Raw genomic sequence first — 18,977 nt, forward strand, 5'->3', positions numbered from 1 at the left:
AGCTGAGAGTCTCTCAGTAGGATGCAGCGTGCAACCAAAGTTATGGAAGATTGTCCCTTGAATCACTAAGGCAAACTTTGCTGAGTGTCATATTACATAGAGCGATCACATAAAAAGTTATAAATAGAAAAAAAACTCCCCAAGTTCTCCTATAGACCGACAGGGAAATCAGAACATCCAGGAAAAAAAAAATCGAAACCAAACAAAACACCACCTCCCCTCTTCCCTCCCACCGGCCCAATTGCTTCAAGTTCATGATCATACAGTACTTGATATCTTTGGATATTTTACAATGTACAGCTCCAAACTGCAGCCAAGAAGAAACGAAAAGAACTAACCAGTCATCTGAAAAATTGAGTTTATAAGAAGTCATTACCTTTACAAAATAAAAACAAAAGCCCAACACCACGATTCCACGTAGTTCATTTGTTCATTTGATGTTTGGTTTGGCCCCAGTCCCTTGACTGATGGAGAACATGAGTATGTTCGCTGATGGTTCCCAAAAGTTAAGTCTGAACTGGGGACAGGGATCTGAGAGGCAGTTGTCCGGGCAGATGACCACTGAGGGCAGGTGTCTCCTGGCTGGCGTGAAGAGGCAGGGGGTCTCTTCTGGAGAGTTAAGAGAGGGGCAGAGTCTGTGGTCTTCTCTGGCCTTTTTGTTTTTGTTCTTTTTTTTTTTTTCCTCAGGAGAAAGCCAAGGCGATAGGAAGAACCAAGTCTCTTGTGCCCACAGCTTGGGAGGTCAGGACTCCCATTTCTGGACCATCCAGGCAGATGTACACACCTCTCTGGGCTACTGAGAAACCAAAGCAAAGTCAGCAGGAAGAAGAAAGGGGGAATGAAAAGGAAGAGCTATCAGGGAGAAGCCAGGCAGAGAATCTCTCTTCTTGCCCAGCATCTGTCACTAACCATAGAACCAGAAAATCATGTGGCATCTCAATTCTCAGAGCCCAACAAACACAGAAGTCCCCCACCCCACCCCTTCCATACCCAGCCCCTTTGTCAAAAGAAAGGGAGCCAAGTACCTTAGCCTCAGTGCTGGATTATAAAGGAAGGTGGTGCTTTGCTCAAACACAGCAAAGTAGGCAGTCACCAGCAAAGCTGAGGACTGGAGAACCCTCCCGACTCCAGAGGCCCCTGGGTGACTAGGCCAGGTCTGCATTTCAAGAACTAGGAAAGGACGATGCTGCCAGGTGTTCAGACTGGCAGCCTCAGTCCACGTTGACCACAGAGCTCAGAGAGGGCATGTGAACATGGGGCAGAGACTGACTAGGGCTCTTGGGGGACTAGGGACAGGTGGTATTTGGAGCTCTGCCTGTCTCTCTGTCATCCTTGTCTAGTTTGGCACATTTCTCATCTTTGTTAATTTGTGTGGTGGTGATAAAAAAAATTAAGTCCAGTAAGATCAACTGTTTCCCCAGAGATTTTAGAGGTACGTTAAGTCACTACTCTCTAAGGCTCCTCTTTGGAGGGATACGTTGTGAGTATGTGTGGAGGTGAAGCGGGGAGAGGGAAATCTAAACCACCACCTCCTTTCACAGAATGGGGAGGGGGGACACAGAGGCACGGAGAGTTGACCTGTCCAAGATCACAGGGTGAGTAAATTAAAAATGGGTCCAGACTCCAAATAGTCTGGCTCCTGGCTCCAAGAGGTGTCCTTGTCAATCAGATTGTGTCTTTCTATGTGGCATTTGAGCACTGTCCAAAGGAACCTCAGGGTTTCTGGAGATCAGCAAAAGACCCCTAAAAAGCTGTGTTGGGAGGGGCTCCCCCCAACACTGTGGGGTCCACCAAGGTATGTGCTCAGGCCCAGCCTTACTCTTGCTCCATCTGAGCAGCCCACTCGCCAAGCGAGCCCTGTCCTAGAGCCCCACAAGGCTTCATAGCACACTTGGCACCCAGTGTGAGGCCCTCCATTGTGGCAGCTCCCCCGTGTGCCAGGCAGGGAGAGAATCCGGCCAGCTCCAGGCCCCTTTGGGAAGAGATGCCAGTTCAGACACTGGCAAAAGGGAGGCCTAGGAAACGTCATTGCTGCTACTATATATATATATATATATATTCATTTCCCTTTGTGTTTGCAAAATACAAAGTTCAAACCCACTGGAGGGAGTGCAGAGTGGGCCTGGGGAGGGGGGGAGGGCAGGGAGCAGGGGACTGGGGTCTACCAGGGCCAGCCTAGTTGTTGGCTTCAGACAAGGAGGCCACGTGATTCAGGCCGGCCAGCCCGGGAAGGCCGGCCAGGCCTGCAGCCCAGGGGTCGGGCAGCGGAAAGTAGGGCCGCGCGGCGGCCACGTTCTCGGCCAAGGCCAAGGCCAGGAGGCCACCCGCGTTCCTTTCTGCCTCCATCTGCGCGCGCCCGAACAGCTTCATCTGCGTCTCCTCGAACTGGCGCTCCAGCTCCTGCAGGCTCAGGGCACCCTTGGGGGCTGCCAGGAAGTGCTTGGCAGGGCTGGGGCCTGGGAGGCACATGGCTGCGCCGCCCAAGTGGCCGCCCACGTCGCCCAGCGCGGGGGGCATCACAAAGGCCGCCTTGTCGGGTGGGGGCTCCGCGGGCCCAAAGAGCAGGCTGGTGGCTCTCCAGGCGGCGGGCTTGCGACCACGCCGGGGCCGGGCCATGCGACAGCTCTGGCGCTTGATGTGGCGGTGCAGGTGGTCGGAGCGCGTGAAGCTCTTGTAGCAGAACTCGCACTGGTAGGGGCGCACGCCCGTGTGGATGCGCATGTGGTTCTTGAGGTCGTAGTTGTGCACGAACTTGGCGTTGCAGTGGATGCACAGGTAGGGCCGCTCCCCCGTGTGCTTCCGCATGTGGATCTTGAGTTTGTCCTGCCTGCAAGGCGAGAGCCAAGAGTCAATCTCTGCGCGGAAAAGCCTGCTTCTCACCTTCCCTTCTCTCTTCCTGAGGAACCGAAGGCTCCCCAGAGCCCCGATTCCGGATGGGGAACCCCATCTAAGATCCACCTCGACTTCTGCCCCACCCCAAACAGGTGTGGTCCCGCAGCTGAATTAGGGAGATGCAGAAGGTACAAGGTCCTGCCCTTCCCTCCCCCAACACACACCAAACTTCCTTCACATACAAACTCTGAGTAATGAACCCCTCTTGTGTAAACCGGGGTCTGACTGTCTCCCCTCCTAGGAAATAGGCTTGCTGGAGAATTATATCCCTAGAAGTCACCATTCTGACCCTCCTCACTCTCTGACCCTACAGACACTTCTGACTGACTGTACTTTCATCTCATACTCTCTCTCTCCAGGTGACAGGCTTCCCTCTGGGTTCATCCTGGGTGTTTTGTTCACAGCCCCTGATCTCACCCGGTCCCTGGCTGTTGGGAGCCATTTGTCCTCTGCACTAATCTGAGAGCTCTAGAAGCAGGGCACACCTTCAAGCCTCCATCTCTGTGGTTTCTTACCCAGAGCCCTTTTTGTCTGTAGACAATTTCAGGGTTTACAAAAGAGCCAGGTGCAACAGGAATGCAGCTAATCCAGGATGAAGCTCTTAGGGGTTTAAGAGTATTATTTCCAGGTAAGGCACAGTATTGGGTGGGACTCCTGTGAGGGTCCGGGGGGCCCCTGCTCCAGCTGCAGATGCATCACCAGCTTGCAGGGGTAATCAGGTAGGTTTTGCAAGGGCTCTCCCATGGCTGAACTTTCCAGAGCTGATGGGGAGTTTGGGCTTGTATGAGCTGAGTGTGTGTCGCTCCTGGTGGTCTTGAAAGGAAAATGACTTCCTGGGGTTGCTGTTTTAAGGCCTGAAAGCTCACTAATCCAGTTTACGGAGCCTTTCAATCTGCCTTGGGTGGAGGGGGGCAGGTGGCAGGGAATCCTCCCAACATCCTTCTCTAGCTTTCCCCAACTGACCAGAAGTGGGAGGGGGGGTGCTCCGAGTCCCATCTCCACAGGCTTGGGTGGAGTCTCTGCCTATAATTGCAGTCTCCAATTTGAGGCCCAAGTTGGCGTGTCCTTCCTAAAATGACCAGATTCAAACCATGCTCAGCATACCGCTGAAACAGCAGGAGCTGCTGTGGGGCCCGGTGGCCACTAGAGGTCTCCCTGGCGCTCATTTCCAAAACAGTCCCCAGGGCCAGGCAGGAGAAAGAAGGGTATTCTTGTGAACACTGTGTTGGTGACAGGAGACTGGAAAGGAATCAGCCCTCCCACGAGAGTTTACTGAGGACTGGAGGGTCCAGGAAGGTGGGGAGGAGGGCAGCAGGATGGGCAGGGAGAGGAGGACCTGAAGCTGGCACACACTTGACCAGCTCTACCACACCCACCAATCTTCTGCTTCTTAGGGCTCCCATATCTGTGAGCAATGTTCTCCCAGCCCGCCTAGTCCCTAAGGGACTCTCCATCTGCATTGTCTGCAGTCCTGCTTGGACCCTCCAGGTCCTCACCTGGCAGGTGATGACACCTACTACCTGTAGTTAGGCATTTCCCAGGCAAGGGCCATTGTGTGTGCCCTTGTCCCTCATGCAGCAGGCTCAGTGCTTACATGAGCCAGGTACCTTATGAATCATCCCTGCCTCTCCCCCACTCAAATTCCACCTGGATACTGAGGCTCATGGATGGCAGAAGACATCACCCAGGTCACATAGCTAGGCAGAGACACAGCAGGGTCTGAACCTGGGTGTCATGACCACTCTGGTGCTCCTCCCAAAGTACCCAATCTCTGTGTGTTCATTCATTTGGTGACAGCTATTCAGCATGGTACATTCTGTTGCCCTCCTCCAGCATGGGGCATGGAGGGGGGTGGTACCTGCTACTATGACCAATCCTCTTTATTTTTTTTCTAGTACTGGGACTTGAACTCAGGGCTTGAGTGTTATTCCTTTGCTTTTTTACTCAAGGCTAGTGCTATTCCACTAGCATTCCATTTCTAGCCTTTCTTCTTTTTTTGGTGGTGGTTAATTGGAGATGAGTCTATGGATTTTTCTTGCCTGTACTGGCTTGGAACTGTGATCCTCAGATTACAGCCTCTTGAGTAGCTAGGATTATAGGCACCTGGATCTAGTGTTCTTTTATCCTCTACATGGTGCACAGCATCAAACGTATGTAGAGCAGCTGCATATGTCATGTTTTGGATTGACCAATGGCCAGCAGGACCAATTTCAAAACTCCACAATTCTAACACTAATGTGTTTCCTTTGACCCTATCTCCTCCCCGTATCTGCCAGCTCATGCCATCTCCTGGCCTCCAGACCCAGCCATGGCCATGTGCACACGAGCCTGCTTTGCAGTCCTTCTCCTAGCTCAGAGATCACACTGCGGGGAATGAGCAGACCCCCAGGCCTGGGTTGTGGTCCCCAGAGAGGCTGGAAGGGAGTCTCCTAGCCCCTTTCACTCAGGCTTCTTGTGACCTGATCACCTGAAATGACTCTTCCTGCTACATGATCTTGGCCAAGATTCCCAGAGCTGTTGGGAGGGCCAGACTGGGAAGAAAATAAAGAAGAGAAAGCTGAGCTCTTGGCCTTGTAGGTAAAGCGGGCATCTGATGAGGAAGAGGGGGCTATCATCATTTGACTGACACTGAGAGTGGGGGCCTAGACTAAAAGTTGTAGCTCTTGGGATGTTTGCAGGTGATTCTGCCCACATTGGTGGCATCATGGCTCATCACCAGGTGGGTTGTGAGGCAATAGAAGCTGTCCGTCTTTTCCCCATGGGTATGTCCTCCGTGGCACCTTTGTTGTCTTTGGGGCCAGCTACTTCTCACTGCAACTTCCACTTCCTGTGTGAGGCAGGCTGTGGGTAGCCTGGAGAAGCGAGCTCCTGGTGAAAGATCTAGTGAGGGATGGGGCAGATCTCCATGGCTCTTGATCAGGGTCCCATAGGGAAAAAACGGTAGGGAGAGAGAGAGACAGAGAGGCCTTCACAGGGCCCAGGGTAAGTCAGCAGGGAGAGCTATGGTTGTACTACGCATGGGCATCTGTCCATCAAGGGCAGCAGTACCCCTTCTTTTCCTCTCTGGTCAAATGCTTCCTGTTCCTCAGGGCCTATCACAGAGCTCTTCAACTGTCATCTCTGGTCCTCAGAAAGACTGTGAAGATGGCCTCAAGAGGAAATCTGGGGTCATCTTGGCCAGGATTGTCATCATCCTGTCCCAAGCTGTTTCTTTCCTGAGTTAGACCTCAAAGGGACCATTCCGAGCAGGAGCTATCTCTCTGTGGCTAGCATGGGTGGTGCCAGCATGGGTGGACCAGGCTAGGGAGTGTGAACAGACTCGGGTCCAGGTATCAGCAGAGCCCAGGACTACAGTGAGCAGATCTAGGGAATAGCCTGGAGAAAGCCTGTGCGGTCCTTCCTGGGGATATTTCATATACAGAAAAGATTAAAGGTGGACAACTGGTGTGGCTGAGCTGACACCCAGAGCTGATGCAGAAGTGAGGCTCCTGACACCAAGGAACAGAGAGCCCCGAGGTGGAGGCCTCAGGCCCTCCTCTTGGATACCCACAAGATGAAGGCGCATTCAGGGCATTGGGAGAGGCAGGTGTTCTGTTGGAAAGATTCATACTCCTCTACCTCAGCAGTGGTAACTCCACAGGGCATGGACAGTCTGAGAATGGACATACAGGAGGTGTAAGACCCAGAGCCTGAGCCTACGGACCGCTGCAGAGACAGGAGCTTCTCTATGAATCAGGAAGGAGTCAGACTGCAGCTGGAGGAATTGTACCTTAGAGGACATCTGTGGGCAGAGTATCTCAGCTCACTCAGTCACTCCTGCTGAAGAGCCTCTAGGTGGGGAAAAGGGAAAGCATAATGCATCATGGCAGGGGGACTCAGCCAAACAGCAGGCCCCAGTGGAATGGCTGCTGGAAGACTTGGCTACAGAGAGTGACAGGGAAACCTCAGCCCAGGTAGGCCAGGGCTGAGCATCGCTGGATACTCTTGCTGGGTAGCTCACCTTTCCCTCCCCCGTGGGGGAGAGGAAAGAAAGGGCCAGTGGTTCTGAAGAATGTTAACAGGGAGGAGGAACGGAGCACTCATCCTGACAGCCACAGCCCATAGTGAGAAATGAAGTCTATGATGGGAATCAGGCCAGAAAAATCTCCTCCACCCCTCCTGCCCTCTGACCCTGGCCTCTGGAGAGGAGCCCCCAAAGCTTATCTGATCTTGTTCCGGAGGGTCAGAGCCCAGTGGGAACCGAGTGAAGGGAGGTGGGATGGGGGCTGGATGGCAGATGCTGCAGCTGGAGACAGGCCTGGAACCCAGATGGCTGTCATCCCCACTGAGTGGGAGGAACCCACAGGCGGGCATGGCAGATGGCTGGGTGGCCGGAAGAGGGGTAGGGAGACCACAGATACTGAGGCTTGCTGAAGGGGCCATAAGGAATGTACTGGGAGGGACTTTTCTGGAATGTTGTCCTCCCTACCAAACAGCATTGCTGCTCCAACCAGGAGGCCTCTGGAGAATGTTCCAGAGTCTAGAGGGCAGTGCCTGGTCCAGTTTAAAACTTCCCTAGTGAAGATGGGGCCTGCATGTTGGCTATCCCGGCATGCACCTCATGGAGGCTGGTGTGGGAAAGGCCCTGGAGGGGCAGGGAAGGCAGGGATAAGGACACGGGTGGTATCACTGTGTGTTACTCTCAGCTATTTATTCCACTGAAGCCACCAGCTGGGGAGTTCCCACTGTCAACCGTCTACCCAGTGACAGGCACATGAAACCAGGAAGGAGAAGCCAAGCTAGGCAGGCCAGGGCTCTCCAGGTGGACTCAGTGGCCCAGATCTGGATTGGATCTGTGAGGTCATTCTTAGGGGGCCTGGCACTCTCAGGCTGGAGCAAGCCCTCTGCTGAAGATGAATGAATTACACTTAAACTTGATTTTCACATGAGCTCCATATTATCTCCCTATCATTCTGTGCTGTGGTGAAGCCTTGTCTAGTAGGCATTCTCACCCAGCCTCATGAAGCTAAGTGAACTCAGGGGGGAAAAAAGGAGCTAAGAAGTGGGGTAGCACTGCCCAAGAGGACATGGTGTGGCAGGACCATTATTATGGAACGTTCAGGGGGAGGTAGATCTGAGGAACGTGGGATCCAGCTGTTCTGTGGGATAATAATAATGTCCTGAGGGCAGCATTGTAGGGCTGCTGGGGCTGTCAGCTGCTCACTGCTGTATCTCTCTACTGTCATCACCACGCCTCTGGCCCTGGCCCAGCCCTCCCCCCCCCCCCCCGCCCCCACCTCAGCTGCGTCTGCGCACCTGGTGAAGCGGACCTCGCAGATGTTACACATATATGGCTTCTCCCCAGTGTGGGTTCTCATGTGCCGTGGCAGCTTCCCAGCCCCCATGATGACCTTGTGGCAGATGGGACACTGCTGAGAGGCCTTGGGCTTCAGCTTGCGCTCCTCCACCAGTGGCCAAGGTGGAAAGAGACTCCCCAGGTGGGTGGCACTCAGGAAGTTGAGATAGGCACCATAGTCGTTCTCTGCCTTGATGGGGCCTAGAGGCCCCCCGGGCAGGTCAGGGAACATGTCCTTGAAGAAATCGCTAGGGAAGGGTGGGGGTGGGGGTGGGGGAAGCTCTTCCTTCTCCTCTTCCTTGATCTTCCGGTTTTTGATGACTAGATCCAGTGGCCCATTGTCCATGGACTGCTCAGGCAACTGGGCAAAGGCACCAAAGTCCCCTGGCCAGAGGTGAGGGAAGAAGTCCGGGGTGAATGGAGATAAGCTAGGTCTGTCGGGGATGTTAGCTTTGGGGTACAAGTTTTCCCTCAGCAGAGATTCAATGGAGAAATCCCGGATCACCCCCAGATGGCCAGGGCTGTCGGCCGGGAAGGAATCGGAGAAGTCTCTGGGTGTGTCTGAATAGGCCTTCTCTGTGAGATGGTCTGTTTTGGAGGGGCTTTGGTGGCAATTGATGTCCTGGGGGTCAGGCAAGTTTTCTTGGTCAGCAAAGTCCTCTGTATCATCGTCCTCCTCCTCTTCCTCCTCCTCCTCCTCTTCATCCTCCTCATCGTCATCATCTTCATCATCATCATCATCTTCCTTGTCATCCTCCTCACCACCATCACCACCAGGCTCTATGATCTCCAGGCATACATTCACAATGCACTGGATCTCCAGCATCCTGGCAGCGTTGAGGATGTGTTTGACATTGGCGGCAGTGATGGTGAGTGTGGAGGTATAGGCAAACTCCAGGATGGCGGCCAGGGCCTCAGGCTGGACGAAGTCGATCTCATAGACGTAGGGCTGGCTGGTTAGGCTGCCAGCTGTGAAGAGCTTCTTAAAGTACTTGCTGCAGGCAGCCAGCACGGAGCGGTGGGTGGGGTACTCCTGTTCCTGGACCACAAGCAGCACGTCACACAGTAGGCCAGCATGCCGCTGCTCATTGAGGCTGCATAGGAGTTCACTGCTGTGGTTGGGGAAGGGGATGCCAATGAGCTCATCAATGCCATTGGCCATGTTCTCAGCCAGACCCCTGTGGGAATGAACAGAGAGGAAGACGGGTTGTTAGTGAGCATGGTGGCAGGAGGATTGCCTCTGCCAGGAAGTCAGCTCTCCTACTTCTTGGCTTTGCCAAGCTATAAGTCACAGCCTGGATCAAGCGGAAGCTGTGCGCTGCACTCGAGGGCTCTGAGCTTCTTACTAAGGTAGTGGGCATCAGCTATTTAGCGAAAGCCACAGAGGCTTCTCCCAGGCTTGTGCATCAAATTCCACTCTGTTAACGTGGATTTGTGGTATGCCAGGATGAATGGCACATGAAGCCCAGCTGTTCTGTGCATTCCAGGGACTGTAGCCTCCTCTTACATAAGTACCACCTGGTGCTTCCACTGAGAATTGTTCTCTCTCATTTGTTTCCCAAATCCTAGAACACTGTAACACATTCACATTTTGCACTGGCTACCAGGAAGCTTAAAATCAATTTTGTGGTCCATTTTCAGCCAGTGAATGGGGGCCTCATGGCATGTGTTTTGCCTTCTGACTTTATCCTGGCTGACAGAGTTTCCTTTCACTTGCAATCCTGACTAAAAAAAGGACGAACAGCTTATATATGTATATCGGTGAGCTGTTTCACTTATTTAAATTTAATAGATTCAAATACATGGTTAATTAATTTATCATGTCTGTGTTCCATTAGCCACACAGATATATAAGCCCTCAAGAAAAGATGCTTCTGAGATGCTCGGTTATTGTCGATGGTCCCTGACTTGTGATGGTCTGATTTAGGATTTTTTGACTTTACAGTGGTGTGAAAATGTACTCGTACAATTTTGTCTTTCATGTTTATTAAGTAAGTACTCACTAAATTCCACGAGCTATTGAATATTTGGTTAACATTTCCAACCAGGACAAAATAATTGGCCCTACTTCTCAGGCAAAGCCTCAACATGGCCCATGAATAAGTCCTAGCAAAGGCCTGACCCTTAACTGTGGTCAGCTAAAACGGAGCAAAGAAAGAAAAACTGCACACCCCTGTGCCAGTGGGAGGAGCTCTGGGGACACTCACACTGCCATCTTCTGAAGTTTTAGCACTGGGAAGGCAAAGGACAAAGCAGGAGGTGAGAAAAATGCCTGTTGATAGCAGGGAGCCCCAGGGAGTTGGAAAGTACACGGGGTGCTGTGAACACCCATTGCCATACTTCCCTTCCATCACAGAACAGCCTGGATTGTCCCGAGGCAATCCCACCTATCCAGGAAGTTCCCAGTTCTCCTAATCCTAGCTACTCAGCCTTCTGAATAGCTAAGAATTACAGGCGTGAACCACTGGCACCCAGCAGATTTTGGTCTTTTGAACAGTTGAGTTTGGCCATCTTTATGTCTTTATGTGGGCTTAGATATCTCTGTTAGGTTCCCTAAGCTGCTTGAGGGCAGATGCTACCATCAAATGCTCAGCACAGTGCTAGCACAGAGTCAGTGAACATCTGTGATGATGGCTGTATTCAGCTTGGAAATCATGGTTGTGCAGGTTGTTTACAATGGTACTCCATCTAAGGGGGCTGTGGTAGCAGATTCAAAGATGGCTGCCAGTGATTCCTGTCTCTTGGTAATGGCAAGATTTCATACCTTTGTGTGTTCTCCCACATACACAGGACAGATGTGTAGCCAATAAGATTTGGGGAAATGATGACATATGACATCTGAAGCAGAATCACCTTCACTATTTCAGCTTTGCTCTCTCTTGGATCACTCATTCTAGGAAGCTGGCAGCCATATTGGTAGGATGCTCAAGCGTCCCTATGGAGCAGGTCATACAGCATGAGTCTGAGGCTTCCTATTAACAGCCAACAGCCATTTTCCAATTGGTAGGTGATCTATGTTGAGGGTGGCCCTTAAGGCCCCAGAAGACCTTCTAATAATGACAACCTCAGCTGACATCTTGATGGCTATCTCATGAATAACTTGGAACTAAAGCTATTCAGCTCAGCTTCTCCTGAAGTTCTTCCTCCACAGTAGCTGTGGGACAATGTTTACAATGGCTTTGCGCCAATCAGCTCTAAAGTTGTTTGTTATACTGAAATAGTAACTGGTAGAAGGGTGCTGTTCACTTCCCAGACATCACACATCTCTGATTTTTATCATGACAGTTTACTGACAGATGGCAGTTAAATGTCTCAGTCCATGTTATTGCAAATACATTTTAGTAGATAGTAAATTCATTGAAGAAGTGACAATCTTTCCTAATTTCCCCAAAGTCAGCCTAGAGGAAGCAGGGTTTTGACCTCAGAGGGGGTTTTCTCTTTTGAAAACATTGTAAGTAAATTGCCCTTCCACTGTTAGGTAGAAATCAATCTGACCTGGGGAAATTAGTTCTTTATGGACAGCCCCATTTTCTTGTTTGCTGAGTACTTACTCTTTAAAGATAGTAATGTCTAAATAAATAATGTCTCCAAATGTTTCTGAGGGGAAATTCCCACCTTCCTTAAGCATTTCTCTCTGCCTTCTTAAACAGAGGAGCCTGTGTGCCTGTGTGTTGGTACTCAGTGACTCAGTCTATGACGTGTGTTGGCCAAGCGCCTGAGGAACAAAGCATGGGTAGTTAGGATCTAGAATCAGGTGACTGGAGCTGTGATTTTAGAAGACATCTCCAACTCTCTGGGCTCTTCCTCTGTGCCATTGGATGGCCATATCATGACCATGAGTTTGGGAAGTGGGCAACAAACCCTGGTGACCCTGGATTTGAAGGCTGGCCTGCCTAGCAGCGATTCCCACTGTGTCTTGCCTTGTGGTCTTGTTTCCATTCTTGGAGGAAAGGATGTAACCATGGTAGCTCAGAGTTGTTTTTCTAGGCAGGAGATTAACCTGGGAGTGGAGGCCAAGAGGGGTGAGCTGTGGTCAGCCGTGTGTGTGGGGGGGGAAGGCTGCCACTCACGGGTTTATTGTCTCTTTGGGAAGAAGCACCTCTGTCCTGTGCTTTGGGAGCTTTGCCTGATGACCATGAGATTCCCATGCCCTGTTGGGCAGGCAGACAGCAGAGTCCCAAGGGGGATGCCACACCCCTCCCCCCTTCCTGAGCCCAAACCAGGGCAGTTTGTCTCCAAGAATAACATACACAAAGGGGAAAAAATTAAACACATGCGTGTGCACGCGCGCGCACACACACACACCCCTCTCAACAGCTAGTAGACACCTAATATCAAACATAAATTTCTGGTAGGAAGGGGTTAGAAATACACATACAAACACACATCCATATATAAAATTAAAAAGTGAGGAGAAAGAAGGGTCCAAAATGTAGCAAAGAAGTGAAGGCAGGAGTGCAGGGGCGGGGGATACCATTTCATCATAGCCTGGGCCTCTGCCTCCGTGGAAGGCTCTAGAACCCAGCAACTTTCACAAAGATATTGGGTTACTCAACTGTAAAATTAGAGCAGGTGATCTCTCTAAGAGAGCTCTGCTCCCCTCTCTTCAATCCTAGGGGCAGCAAGCCAAGAAGGTAGCTAGCATTGACCATCACACCCAATACTAGCCACTATTTGTTTATTTTTTTGGGTCCGGTTGTGGGGCCTGAACTCTGGGTCTGGGCGCTGTCCCTCAGCTCTTCAGCTCAAGGCTAGCGCTCTATCACTTGAGCCACAGCGCCACTTCTGGCTTTTTTCTTTTTGCTTATGTGGTGCTGAGGAATCAAACCCAGGGCCTCAGGCATGCAAGGCAAGCGCTCTACCACTGAGCCACCTTCCCAGCCCACTATCCACTATTTATCAAGTGCCTGGTAACCGACCTGACTGTTAATCCTTCCTCCAAAGCATGACTGTGGAGCCACAGTCATGAGCCACGTGTGGCTCATGACTTAATTCTAGTTACTCAGGAGGCTGAGATCTGAGGATCGTGGTTTGAAGCCACCCCATACAGAAAAGTCCCCATGAGACTCTTATCTCCAATCAACCACTCAAAATCCGGAAGTGGAGCTGTGGCTCAAAGTGGTAAAATGCCAGCCTTGAGCAAAAAAAAAAAAAAAAAGAGCTCAGGGACAGCACCCAGGAGTTGAGATCAAGCCCAACAACAACAACAACAACAAAAAATAACAAAAGTGTGAAAAGCGCATTTTTTACCTGTATCTGCAGTACAGAGACAGAACAGGTCCAGAGAAACCAGAAATGTGCCAAAGGCCACACAGCAAGTGTCAGCATAATTTCATTAGCTGCTGTTGTTTTCAGACAGGGTCTCTCTGTCATAGCCCAGACTGGTTTCAAACTCATGACCTCTGCACTAGTCTCCTGAGTGCTGAAATTCCAGGTGTATGCTACTATGCCCTGATAAACTCAGTTGCATTTGATGTCCAAGCTGTTGTTTGTTACCATTCACCATGCTGCTCCTATCAAGTCCCTTTGAATGAGGGGTAGGAACATTTGAACTCTACCCCTGGAAGGCTGATTGCCACTCTAGGGTATGAGAGTATGTGCCATGTTGCTGAGCCCACACCCTCAGGTAACTAAGGGGAGCAAGGCTCAGTGCTAAGTGCAAATGGGGGGTGTGAACAGAAAGACACTGACCCCTGTGGGAGGGGAATCAGGAAGCCTTCCAGGAGCTGTGAAGGAGAAAGAGGATTTTGTTGGACATAGCACGAATATATTCCACATCATTTGGATCTGGAAGGGTTTGGATTTCTCGAGTTCCTTCCAAAAATGTATTTACCCCCAGAGCCCCCGAGTGGGGTCACACCAAAAATGTTTTCAGCCAGCTTGGGCCTGGAGCCAAATTGAGCAGGAGGCCAGGTTGAGGCATCTGCCCTGTTCTTGGGCAGATGGGTGATTTATGGGACTTGGGCTGGTTTTGCTCTTCTGGGCCAGGGGGGAAATGTCTCCTTTCCAGTGTGGCAGCAAGGTCCAAATGAGGTAATGAACTCAGATGCTCTGATGGAGAGCTCAGCCACTGTCAGCCCTCTGAAGTCCAGGAAGGATATAGGTCCCTCACAGGTGGGAGTCTAGGCTGGGGTAGAATGATCCCAGAAGCTAACATGATTTCCATGCGTTTGTGATCTCTGCTACTTTGACATCACAGACAGTGCTTCTGAGCTCCAGAGATACCCTTGGCAGATACAAGGACAGCACAGTGTACCTCCTGTCCCAGGGAGGCTGAGGCTGGCAAGGCTGGCAAGCAACATGAAGCCATTTTATAGATGGGGAGCAAGAGATACAGGAAGAAGTCTGTCTAGGATCTCATGGTGCATTAGCATCAGAGACAGAACTTAGAACTTAGAACAAGAATGTTCTTATGGGCAAGCTTGTATCCTCTCCTCATCCCTGCGCCCCTTCCTCCAATTAGATCACAAAACCTCCAAACTAGATGCAGGGCTGCCTGGCTAGCAGAGATCCCCTGTTCTTGGTTTTCCAAGGAGGAAGTCATGCACATGCTATCCTCAGTTTACTAATCTGGGGAATAGGCAAGTGACAACGTCAATCTCACTGTGTGCTGTGAGTGGAGTAAGTTGGTCTGAAGCAGCAGGCCCATTTGGGATATTTATAAGAGCCATTTCCCACCCCCCTCCCCCAACACATGCTGACCTGTTTCAGGACAAGGCTTGTTTCCTCTATGTCTACGTTTTCCCCCAGGATACCAGCAAATAGAATCTGGTGGACCTATATGAATGAGATCCACTCAACCAAAAGCGACAGATTTAATGTTAAACATATTGGCAGGATGCCTCAAACTCTCTGCTTTGGGGATCTTGATATTTGAACATAGCCTGGATATTCACAAGATGCTTTTAATAACTTCATCTTTACCAATCATTGTCTGGTGGGTTCAGAGAGACTAACTGCCTATGTCACACAGCTAAAAAGTAGCTTTAATAGTATTGCTTGTTTGTCCTCCCAGGCTGCCTTGGTGGTATGATTATGGAGGCAATTCTAGTACTATGATCCACAGTTCCAGTGTCTCCCAGAATTCCTCTTAGTTAAGTGAATCTGGGACTCAGGACAGTGTTTCCATCTGTCAAATCTCCAGGGCAGGCCGGCCATGCCAGCTGACTCCCAGTGTCCAGAATGCCCATCCAGCTCCACCCTGTCTACCACCCCCCGCCCCTCCGCTCTTCCTTGCCCTGGCCTGGAGCTTCTAAGCCACCTGGTGGAATTGGTGGTTGCTGTGAAAGGGTAGAAAAGCCGTGGTTTTCCTTTCCAGACCCAGGACAAGGTGGGGCAGCTACCTGGGCCTTTGGAGTAGGTCTTTATGCCCTGTGGTCTAAAGCAGTGAAACCCACAAGTGTGTGTGTGTGGGGGGGGGTTGGCCGCTCTAGCAGGAGAGGTGGGAAGGCTTAGCTAAAGCAACGGCCAGCCCCGGTCTCTGCTAGGTATGGGCCACTCTGCCCTTGGCCCCAGGCAATGGAGCTACTCCCCTTGGCCCTGGAATGCCCTTGAGAGCTTGGGCTGCCCCAGGGGATGGGAGGCTAGGCAGGGCTACTTCAATTATCAGCCTATATGGAAGCTATGAATACCCTGGGCAGAGTGCCCACTGGCTGAAGCCTGTCTTACCTGTCCTGCCACCCTGCCAAGATATGCCTGGATCCCCAGTCCCCAGCAAGGCGTGGCCTCACGAAGCACAGCCCCCTCTCCTGGCTCTGTAGAGGGCTCTGAACTTTCTTCCTCTGCCCGAAGGTGTCAGCCAACCAGATGTTTCCTTACAGCTGCGAGGCAGGCCTCCCTAACTCCCATGATCATACACCTCTTTCCTTTTCCACACTATACCCGGTCCCCTCCATGTTTCCCCCAAAAAGACCTATGGAGCCTTGGTAGAGGCTCCCCCAGCTCCTCATCTTAGCCACAGATTTCCTGTGGCACTGTATGCACTCAGTCCCTGCTCTTGGTTCTCTAGTAAGCCCATAAAGTAACTGACCATGTGCCTGTTGCGCCTGCCTTTCAGAAGAGCTTGTTCCTACCCACCTTTCTTGACCTCTGTGGCTAGATGATTATTATGTCCACTTTGCTGATGAGAAATACAGGCCCTGAACTGAACCCCTTTCCCCCAAGGTCACAGACTACCTGAATGTCAGAACCCTCGCCCCCAGGCTCTGTCTGAGGTATCAAGCTATGTACACTCCAGATAGCTTGGGGTGCAAGCTGTCACCCCGCACCTCAGCAACAGCAGCACGTCTCTGTCTCTAGCTGTGTCCCCCCCTCCCCAGACCCACTTTGCTCTGGTGGATTTTCAAGCTGAGTTTTTAAAAATTATTCATTCACCCTTTATTTATTGCCAGGCAGGGGCAATGGAGGGAGGGAGACTTGTTTTTGCTTAAGAAAAATTGTCCACCATTTTTTTCTTTATGTTCAAAATAAAGGATTTACTACTTGTGTTTATTACAGGCGATTTCCTGAGCCAGAAAACTCCTTGGGAGGCTTATTAAACCTTATTAAACCACAAAAATTTAGATAATAAAATAAATCACTCATTTCCCATAAACAGCACCAGGCACGTGTTAGTGTGCTTCAGGGTCCCAGCTGTCCCTGGCTGCTTTTTCAGGAGGAGTCCCCAAGCTGGACTTCAGTAGCTTTCTGTAGCCTGTATCAGCACAAAGTCACAATTCCCTGAGGCTGGGGGACATATACATTGTTCCCCTAAGGAGCTCTAGTCTGTAGAACTTCTGCCTTCAATGGGCACTCTGCAGAAGTGTCATTGTCCTAAGTAACTTACATGGGTTCTAATTTTATCCTCTTAAGAATCCCACGAGGAGTTGGGCGCCAGTGGCTCATGCTTGTAATCCTAGCTACTCAGGAGGCTGAGATCTGAGGATTGTGGTTTGAAGCCAGCCCAGGCAGAAAAGTTCCCGTGAGACTCTTTATCTCTAATTAACCACTAGCTGTGGCACAGAGTGGTAGAGCTCTAGCCATGAGTAAAAAAGCTTAGGGACAGTGCCCAGATCCTGAGTTCAAGCCCCACATCCAACAACAACAACAACAAATCCCATGAGGTAATTATTCTCCTCCTCCTTCTCTTCCTATTCTACCTCTTCCTCCTTCTCCTTCTCCACCTCTTCCTCTACCACCTCATCACATCAAGTTTCAAGTTAGGAAACTGAGGTAGAGCTGGGACCTGAGGCCAAGCATCAATGCCCCAGGTTCCCTAGGTAGTCTGCCCTGCCACCTCTTCAAGGCCAGAATGATTACCCATTTCTCTAAGTGTTAGAGAAACTGGAATTCAAGAAATGGGGCTCCTGGCCTTAAGACTTCACAGAAGAGTGAGAGAAAGAAACAAGACGAGTGCTCTGTACTAGTTCGGGGGTGTGGACAAGGCACATTGGGTCAGAGGTCAGGGGCTCTGCTGGGCTCGGGGCAGGGACATCATGAAGGAAGGGAGGCCCCCAGGCAGCCTGGGCATGGGGCCAGGGAGCAGAGCATTCCAGCAAGATGGACAGCGTGTGCTAGGTAAGACACGGAGGCTGAGCAAGCATGTCACATGCAGGTAGGAGTATTGAATGTTTGGGGGTGATACTAGGTTCAAAGGTAGAAAGTGGGTGAGTTTGGGGACTAACAGGTCCAAGGTGGGGGGAGAGGTTGGAAGGCCACAGATCACAGTGGGTGGGAAGGTGAGGCAGGGAGATGAGGAGGTTCCCAAGCATCTGGACTCTGTTAAAGAGGCCATGGGAGGTTAAGGGTGGGAGGGGACTCTGCGCGGTGATGCATTTGAGGAGGGTGTCAGCAACCAGTCAGAAGACTGTAGCTTCCCACCCAGGCAGCTGCTTCTCATTATCCACAGCCACTCCCTGCCCTTCTCTTACCCCAGACCTTGTGGTGCAGAATCCGGTCTGGGAGTGGTCCCTGTGGGGTGGCAGCTGTGGGCGGAAGGCGGGCAGAATCACAGCCCGAGGCTGGCACAGGTGTGTGATATTCCAGTTAATGTCTCATCCTTTGAAAAGGTGTCGCCCTCCTCTGTGCACCCCAATTTGGAGACATGGTCCAAATCAGGGGTCCAGCCAGATACCATAAGATCCCAGCCCTGCCTGTGTTTTCCAAAGGAAATGAAACCTCAGATTTGCTTCTGAACTTGCGCTTTTCTTCTATGTGAACGCCATTCACCAGGAGAACCTCCTGGCATTTGGCTAGGAACAAACACATTGGAAGCTTGCAATTTTCAGGCTTAATTGCAGTTATGTATAATATTATAGAGAGCTTTTATGGCCCCAAGAAAGTCCAAGCATTTCCTCTTCCTATTTATACTCGTGTCCAGTTTCTCCTTGGCTATAATTTCTTTTATTGCCTACTGCAGACGCTGAAGGCTATTGGGTGCTAGGAAGCCTTCCCATAGAAAGGCAATTAGGATGCAAGCTGGACACTCACCTGCCACAGATTGTTTCCTCCTGGAGTTCTGCTACTGGTCACTCCCCATGTGCTTGGCCTGGGTTCATGATGTTCCTGGCTTTACAATGCATCTATGTCTGATTTGGAGAGTTTCTGGATTCACTGACCAGATAAGACTAACCCATAAGGAGCAGGAGGAACTCATTAGGAGTCCAGAGTAGGCGGGGTCCTGCAATCATGGCTACAGGAGCCAGGGAGTCATAGGTGGATATCTGGGCAGGCCCCTAGGACATTGCCTTGAGATCAGAAACGTTCAACAAGA

General features: G+C 51.0%; 1 protein-coding gene across 3 annotated transcripts in view; it reads right to left on the bottom strand.

Moving 5' to 3' along the window:
* Positions 1 to 341: 341 nt before the first annotated feature.
* The window catches only part of Zbtb7c (zinc finger and BTB domain containing 7C), a 223,195-nt gene continuing 204,559 nt past the window's right edge, over positions 342 to 18,977 (bottom strand). For 2 of the 3 annotated variants that reach the window (XM_042675347.1, XM_042675345.1), the window contains 2 exons: positions 8,188 to 9,405; positions 342 to 2,827 (listed from right to left, as the gene is read on the bottom strand). In XM_042675347.1, coding sequence (XP_042531281.1) covers positions 2,176 to 2,827; positions 8,188 to 9,389 — 1,854 coding nt within the window. In that variant the 5' untranslated portion in view covers positions 9,390 to 9,405 and the 3' untranslated portion in view covers positions 342 to 2,175. The remainder of the gene's footprint in view (positions 2,828 to 8,187; positions 9,406 to 18,977) is intronic. The other variant, XM_042675348.1, reaches the window with a different exon arrangement.

This window comes from Dipodomys spectabilis, unplaced genomic scaffold (genome assembly GCF_019054845.1).
Source record: "Dipodomys spectabilis isolate Male_0828 unplaced genomic scaffold, ASM1905484v1 ptg000024l, whole genome shotgun sequence".
NCBI lineage: Eukaryota > Metazoa > Chordata > Mammalia > Rodentia > Heteromyidae > Dipodomys > Dipodomys spectabilis.